The following is an 8,907-nucleotide window of genomic DNA, read 5'->3' on the forward strand; positions in this document are numbered from 1 at the left end:
GTCACATTTTAAGCTTACAGCCAACACATTACACATTTGAGTCAGGGTCTCTGCGATTCTCTATCTTTACCGTAACTTTTTGAAGCATGAAAGATTATGATTTCAAAGCTGCGGTGCTCAACAAACGGAGAGAGATTCCGGAGCTCATCTTTAGTTCCATTTCGTGCCCTGAAACCCGCCGGCCGGAGCGCGGCCCTCCACGGCGACCGCCGGTCCTGGTCTCCGCTCTTTCTCTCACGCTCCAGTTATTAATTGTACGAATAAAAGGCAGAGCTTTCAAAAAAAAGAAGCGAGAGGGGACGGAAAAGACAAGGCGATAAATTACAAAGACGACCCCCCCAGCGGGAGGGTCTCTGCTCTCCTCCTCGGCGCCTTTCCCCGGCCATCACGAGTCCCCTCCCCTCCCCTCCCCGAACCCAACCAGAACCAACGCCACTCCACCACCACAACCGCGCCTCCCCCCAAGGATTCCCTCGGATACCTTCCCTCCCTCCCCTCCCCAGCTCCAGCTCCGCCCCCACGCCGCGCCGTCGCGGCCCGGCCACGGCCATTGGCCTCCCTCCTCCCCTCCCCGTCGCCCTTCGGCCGGCCTCCGTCTCCCCCGCGGTAAGCCTGCAGCTGCTCTCCGAGTCTTTGACTCCAGTGCCGCGAGATCTTGGCTTGGATCTGCGGCCCCGTGTCTTCCCCGGGCCGTCTACTCCTTAAGTTTGCTCGGTTCTTGTTCTTGATTCGGTACAAGGCGCGCGGGAGGGACGGAGGGTGGGATTGCGGCTGGGCTGGTCATTTCATGTCAACATCGTTCATTCGTTTCTTTCCCCGCCTCAGTTCCAAACACGCGTATCTCCGTCAAATTCTTCTTTTTGGAAGAGGGGGTCAGTTCACTTCAGGTTGGTAGTACTAGTACCAAACGTAGCTTTCGCAGCAGCAGGTGCAGTCCAGCCTTGTTTTATTTGTACCCAAACAGTTGTTAGAGTTTGGGTCATGTAGCTGTCCCTCCAAGCCTGAGTTTCTCCTCCCCAGTAATGGAGTGGGGCGGTACATGAAAGCCAAGCTGGCGCATTGTTGAAAAAGGGCCATCTTCTTCTTTTTCTCTTCTTCAGGTGTTTGTTTCAGGTCTAGATTTGAAGAATCATGTGGCAATGGCACAAAAAGAATGCACATGCCTGAAACTTCAATATGGGGTAACCATTGCCCCTAGCAAAATGTAGAAGAATCAAGCTTCAGTAGAGGGTAAAGCTTGGTTGAGTACAATGGGTGGGAGTGGAGAAACAGATCCGATCTGTTGGCTCTCTCTGTATACAACTCCGAGCTCTCTATATAGTCTTACAGCTCCAAATTAGAGCTTGAAAGCATGGGTGCTTTGAGTCAGTAGGAATCGATTACAATGTTTGATTTGCAAACCTCTGACCTCTTCTCTGAATTTTGTAGCAAGACTCCATTACATCAGAATGGCAATGGCAACTGCAACATTACCATTTGCGGCAACATCGTTCATTTCCCCTCAGTTGTAGCAAGTGTCACCGTTGAATTTTTTTAGGGGGTTTAGTTCAGTTTGGTAGTACCAATCGTTGTGTTCGTAGCACCGTAGCAGTTTGTTTACCTGTACCAAAACAGTTGTTGGAGTTTAGGTGATGTGTTACGCCACTGTCCCTGAAAGCCTGAATTCCTACTTCGCAGTAATGGAATGGAGCGGTAAATGGAACCAAAGGTGGTACCTACATGGCTGGTGCATTGTTGAATTTTTGTTGCTGCTGTTACGTGTTTGCCCTGAAGTAATTGTTGCAGCTGTAGATTGAAGGATTATGCGGAACCGTCACCAACCAAATGTTGAAGAATCAGACTCTAATATAGAGTTGGTATTCTCACCAACAAAATGTGGAAGAACTAATCTTTGATAGAGGGTAGAGCTAGCCAGCTAGGTTGAGTACATTTGGTGGGACCGAGAGAAACTGATTCCATTTGTTTGCTCTTTCATATAGTCTTACCACTTCAAATTAGAGCCTCTTAAAAGCGTGTGTGGTAGCAGCCTGTGGGAGCTACTCAGCTGCCAAAGGAGTGAGCTACTCAATTCTGTTCTGTGGGAGCACACTAAGACACTCGTAGCACTTTCAACTAGTCCAGAGATTTCAGATTCCTACCATGCTGCTAAATCTAGTGCACATGTTGTAGTTAAGGGAGCTTAGACTTGTTAAGCGCTTGCTAAGTATTTTCTTTCATATTTCACAAAGGTGGGTGGTTTAACACATTTTTCAGTTTCCTGCTTTTGTTTTACAAGTCCTTGAAATCAGATTTAGCCTCTTCAAAATAAATCCTTCGATATTTAATCTTTTTTTAACTTTTAATCGCCCCTTATTATTGTGTAGAATGAGAAGTTGTTAAACTACTTCGGGAAAACCATTTCAGAGAAAGTTGATGTTCTCAATTGTTGATCTTTCTGAACTAGATCCTTCATGTATTGATATCTGACTTTATTATGTGAAGGAATATGAAACTAAGGACAAAACGACCTGGATGGAAGTCCCTTGTGCCTCTGCAGTTGAGCAGGAAATCCACCATGCGCTTCTTTCTGTTTCCCAAGGTTCAGGCATCCGGTCAATCCCCAAATGATACCCCGGTTTATCTTAATGTGTATGATTTGACACCCATGAATGGCTACATATATTGGGCAGGCCTTGGTATATTTCACTCTGGGATTGAAGGTACTTATCTGTGCCAGATGCATCTTTTTAAGCAAACGTACTATTTATGCACCGGTTCTTTTTGTTCTTCTTTTCTCATTTCTGTTCGGTTTCGAGTTATAAATCCAGCACGACTTCACTGATGCTATATTAGTCACCATTTCTCCTGGATTGTTCAGATCATTCCAACTAGCTCATCACAGCTAATGTTAACTGTCAATAAGCTGCAGCTTACCTTTATGTACCATTCTCCAATCAAGTTGTTACTTACTCGACTGTGCATTAAAATAACAAGTAATCCCCTTACCTGAACGACTCATGTCTGCATAGTGGAGTTCTAGGTAAATAATAGCGCTTATTCTGACCATCATGTTTTGTGATCGTAATGCGACTACAGGCATCTCTGCCACCAGTATCATAGCAATTTAGTACACCATGCTTCAGGTGTTCAGCTAGTACAGATTTTGGCTTAGCCTATGTAAGCTCCATCATGTACTCATATGTGCTACCACTGCTGTTATTAGCTCATATTGCTACACATGTATAGGCATAGCCTCTGATTTTTTATTTCTTTTGGTAGAGATAAATATGGGATGGTAGCCTATGTTTTCCCTTCTACGAAAACTATAGATGAATGAAATAATCTTAGCCTCTCTCTTGATTTTGAGGGACCGCTCTAACTTCAATATTTCTTTCCCAAATGGGTAGCTTAGAAAGGTGAATAAATAAATAATGTTACATATATACATATGTAGACCCATCTCTTAGACATGAAGCAAGGATCTTCCTGGATCTCTTTAGTCCAGTGTCCGCTGCCAGGACAAGAGGATGGATATTTAGGGCTCGCTCTAGAGCTTTTGTTAGCTTCAGCTTACTCCAATTGGGTCTGCTTGTGAAAAGGTGGAACAAGAATTAAATGAGACCTTTATTCAGGTCCTCTAAAACAACACCAAAATCCTACCTGGTTCTTCTATTTTACTGTCCTCGTGCAAATCAAATTGGACAATTTTTGTGGAGTAAGATTACAGAACTGATCTGAATAACATTGTAGTCTGATTGCCTTTTTTTTCTTCACATGCAGTTCATGGCGTCGAATATGCATTTGGAGCACATGATTATCCCACAAGCGGGGTATTTGAGGTAGAACCTCGTCAATGCCCTGGTTTCAGATTCAGGAGGTCAATATTTCTTGGTACGACGTGCTTAGATCCCATCCAAGTTAGGCAGTTCATGGAGCTGCAGTCAGTAAACTACAATGGAGATTCTTACCATCTTATCATGAAGAATTGCAACCACTTTTGCAAGGATATGTGTTACAAATTGACCGGCAGCAAAATTCCGAAATGGGTGAATCGGCTCGCCAGAATAGGTACCATAACTTAATGCAAGCACTAATGCTTATTATTATTAGTTGGTCAACCATTTATTCCAAAAGGATAGGCAGTTGTGATAATGTTGAGTGCATGGTCAGAATGCATTGAGCACTTTGACAGTTACGGCCATCATTCTTGCTGATTAAATTATATTGCCACTTTAGTTCCTAGAAATGTAGTTTACCAAATTGTTGTGTAAAGCTGTACTTTTTGTGATCACATCATCTGCTAGTGCAATTCTATAGTCTTTACAGCGATTTGACTTGAGACCTTGATAGATTAGGAAAAGAATATAACCCTCAACCACACAAAGAAAAGGCAGTATATGACAGTGGTCTTGACACCTGATCTTGTTGCAGCCTAATCATGTACTAGAGATTTAAGAAGTCTGTTTCCAGTCTCAAAGGAGCACTTTAGATGTAGTATTGAGATACTGTTTTAAACAGGAATTGCATTCAGCATGGGCCAACTTGCGCACAACATGAAACTCTGAACATGTAGTTGTGAGTCCATGGTCTGTGCAGTTACATTCCTTGTCCAGATAAAGTCTTTAAAGAAATGAGATTCTTGTTACACATCAAATTTGTTACTTGTCATAGCATTTTGGTGTTTTTCTGAGGCCCTTTAAAACTGTTTTTATCCCTTCTCCTACAGTTTGCAGATTAAAAACTATTTTTTTTATCCCTTTTCCTACACGCAGGTGCCATCTGCAACTGCCTCCTCCCGGAGTCTCTGAAGATCTCCCCGGTCGGCCATGATCCAAACAGCCAGCCTGAGGATTCGGAGAAACGCCGCCTGCGAAACCCGTTGAGCTGCTTCTCCTCCATCTCGAGCCAGAGAGCGCTTCCCCCGTCTTCTTCCCCTTTTCCCCCATCGCCCGTGAAAGAGCCCATTCCGAGCTCTTCATCGAGGAAATCCAGCACCGCGTCGTTCAAGAGTAGGTAGCCCGTGTAACTTTTGAACCAGCTGGCTAATTCGGGCAGCGGCGCATCTGGACGGTGCCAGTTAATTTTTCTCCTTCTCTCTCTCGGTGTCAGCCTAATGCTTGCTTGTTGATGTTGTTGTTGTTGTTGTATCATGTGATGTAATCCCCGTGAAAAGAGTGGCTACAGACAGACGTGATTTGGGTGAGCGAATTCACCTCGATTCCACCCGCTCCCTCCCTGTACTCGTGATAGACTGTCGGCCAGATTGGATTTGTATATTAGTCTCCTCTATTCATTCAGTTCAGTCTCCCCTGTCTCATCATACGTACCTGATATCTTTCCCCTGGGTCATATCCATGCATGCTTGTGTTATCATGTGATTTTTTCTTTTACCTAGTCAACTGTAAAAGCACAGATCAGTCCAGTTCAGCAGTAAATCTGCTAGCCCGCTATGTCTACATGCAGTTTACTACGTACATGTGGTTTTCTGAATATGGAGGAGCAGTGTAGGCTCTAAATAAGAGCACATGGCAGTGCTCAGTTGAGGTGAGGTCGGAAGTCAGTAAAGGTGGCGGCTGCACGCGTACCACGCCTGCACCGGCGGATCGGATCTGCATCTCAGCCATACAGGTGTAGCAGCTGCGTTGCGAGCGTACAATTCCGCGGAGTGGCGGCGTGCCCACCAAAGGATAGGAGGAGAAGGACGAGGAGGGAAGGACAGCGAGCGTGACAGTTTGCGGGCGCTGAAAGCTCTGCCCCAATCTCCAATCTCATCGTACTACGTAGTACAGCTCCAGGGGGGAGGCACCTCTCGGATAAGAATGCTCCGATCCTACGATGATGCCCCCACGACTAAGCAACGCCAAAGCCAAAGCATGGCCAGCAGCAAAGGCCGCCACCCCTCTGGTACTGCTAACCTGCGTACGTCGCGTCCCCCACGCGGCCACGGCGGGCGGGGGCCATAGAGCCGGCGACGGCGACGGGGTTCGACGAGGACGACGGTCGATGGCTCCCTCCGGGCTGTCTGTCTGTATGTGTGTTTTGTTTTTTCCCGTTCGTCCGTCCGTGCGGCCAGTCAAGGACGGAGGTCCTGTCAGGCGCGGTGGATGACGGGCGATGATCGATTAGGTCGTGCAAGCGCGCTTGCTTCGCGGAGGTACGTACGTGTTACTTTCGAGTTTTGATCTGTCATTTCATCCAGGTCGATCGCCCGCCTTTTATCCTTTTTTACAGGGCTTATCTGCGCGGGAGAATGGCCTTTAAGGCGACGGCTGGTTCGGTTCGCTGCTGCAATCATTAGCTCTGGATAATATGGCTGCGGTTTTTCTAGCCTCAGCTCGACACGTCCAACGTCTACTCCTACTAGGATAGGAGATGCCATGTTTATGTGGCTAGCTGTACGTACGTGAGCTGAGCAGCAACTGCTGCTCTGTTCCTGCCATCTCATGCTCCGAATGATGCCCAGCGTCAGTGCCGTGCTAGTGCTACCACTGTCCTGTGCCGCCAGTACACATAGAGAACACCTGCTGATTGAAAGACGAAAGGGATATAATCAGGTGGCATTTTTCCCTTCATAATATACATTGTTCTGTGATAAAGCCAACCAACTGAGGTGAAGCCCAGTCAGTTGGGCCGAAGCCAACCCAGATCAGACACGTTGAGAGAACGGCGGGTTTCAGCGGCATGAAGCAGCGGGGTTTCGCTGCTGGGTGTGTGTTGATGGACGAGCGTAGGATGGTGGCGTTGTCTGGCGTCGTGGTGGCGTCTACGGCAGCTAGACCAGGCAAGGTTGATGCGTCAGTACAGCTCTGAAGATGGATTGGTGGCGGTGCGGCCTTTGTGTGTTCGCTGGACCGGTGTGTGCCGCATACTCGGTAAGTGGCTTAGTTGGGGCCTCAGGTCTGAAATGTTAGACTTGGCTGCGAGGTCTGTTTGGTATTAGGCTCAGACTATCAGCATCCCTTCATCAACAGGATAGGGGTAGCGACAGATGTTGCCTAGACGGTGATTTCAGACTTACCGCTGTATTTCTTTGTAAAGTCTTTTATGAATAATTAATAAAATGGCTGCATGGATCGCCCAGGCCGAGGGTCTTCCTCCTTTTTAAAAATAAAAATCAAAAAGCAAAAGCAAAAGACTACAAATGGGACTACACATACGCCTTGTGAACTGTGATCACACCATTAGACATCACTAGTTCAGTTCACGATAAACCACTTGCATGATGATAACCCATACATAATATACTTACAAAGATTACCAATTCATAATGTACATGGCTAGCTTAGCAAATACTACTACTGAGATTCTCCGTTAGGGCATCCACCCATTGATGACCCATTGAAACTACCACCAATACTACTACTGCTAGTACGTGCATACGATTACCCCGCAATCCCGGTTGATTAATAATTAATTAACATTGATTGATCATAGTAAACTACTACTAGCACTGTTCTTTCACCCCTCTATCCAGATCAGCTGAACTGATCGTACACCCCTCCGACTCCGAGGTAGCCGCCGGCCGCCAAGTCCATCATGTAGTTGGTGTAGGCGTACTCGCTCATGTAGGTGAGGTCGGTCTCCACCTCCTCCATCCCGAACTGCTGCCCCCCTACCATTGCCGTCACCGTCGAGAACGACGAAGAGCTCGGGCTGCTGCCACCCCCGCCGCCCGCTGTCGCCGCTGCCGCCGCCATGGCCTTGTTCTTCTCCTCCTCCGTCTCCGCCAACCTCTCCTTGAGCCTCAGCAGCTGCATCGATATATACATGCACATGTTAGTGCAGCACAAACCAGCTAGCTAGCTAGTACCCAAGAATTATGTCATTTATGTCTGTGAAGTGTGAACTGCAGCTAGCTGCATGGCGTGAGTAGACAAGACACTAGCCAGTCGGACTGTTGCACTGTACCTCGGCCTCGAGGCGGCAGTTGTGGACGACGACGGCGTCGTGGGCGGCGCGGAGCTTGGAGAACTCCTCCTCGATGAGCTTGCTCTTGTAGCGGGCGCGGCGGTTCTGGAACCACACCGCGACCTGCTTGGTGTCCAGGCCAAGCTCCGCCGCGAGCTGCACCTTGCGCGGCGTCTCCAGTTTACGTTCCTTCCTGAAGCTCATCTCCAGGAACTGCGCCTGCTCGTCACTCAGCCGGCGTTTCTTCGCCGCATCGTCCCCTCCCGCGCCTTCGCCTGCCGCTGCCTGCCTCGCCCTCCTCCTCCGCCGCTGCCGGCCGGCCTTCTTCTGCTCTCCACCTGCACCCACATGCACTTGAGAATAAGCAACAGCACATTGCGGTTGAACACTCAATTTAGATCTCGAGCACCTAGCGCTAGCTAAATCAACGACGACATGGATAGTTGAACTTACCGGAGACGACTGGTGTGGCGTCGTCGGCCGGGAAGCTGTCCGGGAAGACGAAGGAAGGGAACAGGAGCCTCTCTCCCTCCTCGGGGCTCATCTTTCCAGCAAATCAAAGCTAACAGCAACACGAGAATACTTCTCTAGCTAGTGCTCGATCAACAAATACTACTATATTTGATCGGCTCTGATCGATGCTTTGGGCTTTGGAGTTTGGGATATTTTGAGGGGCGAGAGGAGATGCTGTGTTGTCCAGTGACCGGTGTCCGAGTCTGTGAGCCTGGAGCTCGGCCGGGGGAATTTATAGAGGGAGAGGCGAGGGCTGAGGAGAGAGGGGTGTCGTAGCAGCTCTACTACTGGCACTAGGAGTGGTAGATAGGAGTTGGGGCTTAATAATTCGTGGTGTGGGGAGCCACGAGAAAGCGATGCTGCGTGTGTCGCGCTGTGAATTGTCATCATCCGCCGGTAATAGTGATCGATCAGAGTAATTGTGTGCTAGTTTTGGATAATGGAAAATGAAACTGGAGCAGCGTAAAAGCGACCGAGCGAGTGAGCTTGAGTAACATGCTTACTATG

The 8,907-nt window shown here is 48.1% G+C and overlaps 2 protein-coding genes across 3 annotated transcripts; one reads left to right on the forward strand and one right to left on the reverse strand.

The window, feature by feature from the left end:
• The first annotated feature begins 296 nt into the window (after positions 1–296).
• On the forward strand, positions 297–5,281 carry LOC109743324 (deSI-like protein At4g17486). Of its 2 annotated transcripts, none has more exons than XM_020302402.4 (4): positions 297–606; positions 2,482–2,699; positions 3,760–4,047; positions 4,752–5,281. In XM_020302402.4, the coding sequence occupies exons 2-4, from the start codon at positions 2,486–2,488 to the stop codon at positions 4,994–4,996; spliced, it is 747 nt and encodes a 248-aa protein (XP_020157991.1). In that variant the 5' UTR covers positions 297–606; positions 2,482–2,485; the 3' UTR covers positions 4,997–5,281. The 2 variants fall into 2 exon arrangements, with proteins under 2 accessions (XP_020157991.1, XP_040243346.1); XM_040387412.3 differs by lacking the exon at positions 297–606 and adding an exon at positions 866–887.
• Positions 5,282–7,221: 1,940 nt separating this feature from the next.
• On the reverse strand, positions 7,222–8,611 carry LOC109743325 (homeobox-leucine zipper protein HOX12). Its single transcript, XM_020302403.4, has 3 exons — positions 8,341–8,611; positions 7,888–8,225; positions 7,222–7,730 (listed from the first exon to the last, which is right to left on the reverse strand). The coding sequence occupies exons 1-3, from the start codon at positions 8,429–8,431 to the stop codon at positions 7,455–7,457; spliced, it is 705 nt and encodes a 234-aa protein (XP_020157992.1). The 5' UTR covers positions 8,432–8,611; the 3' UTR covers positions 7,222–7,454.
• Between the last annotated feature and the right edge of the window lie 296 nt (positions 8,612–8,907).

The sequence above is a fragment of the Aegilops tauschii genome, chromosome 4 (assembly GCF_002575655.3).
Source record: "Aegilops tauschii subsp. strangulata cultivar AL8/78 chromosome 4, Aet v6.0, whole genome shotgun sequence".
Taxonomy (NCBI): Eukaryota; Viridiplantae; Streptophyta; class Magnoliopsida; order Poales; family Poaceae; genus Aegilops; species Aegilops tauschii.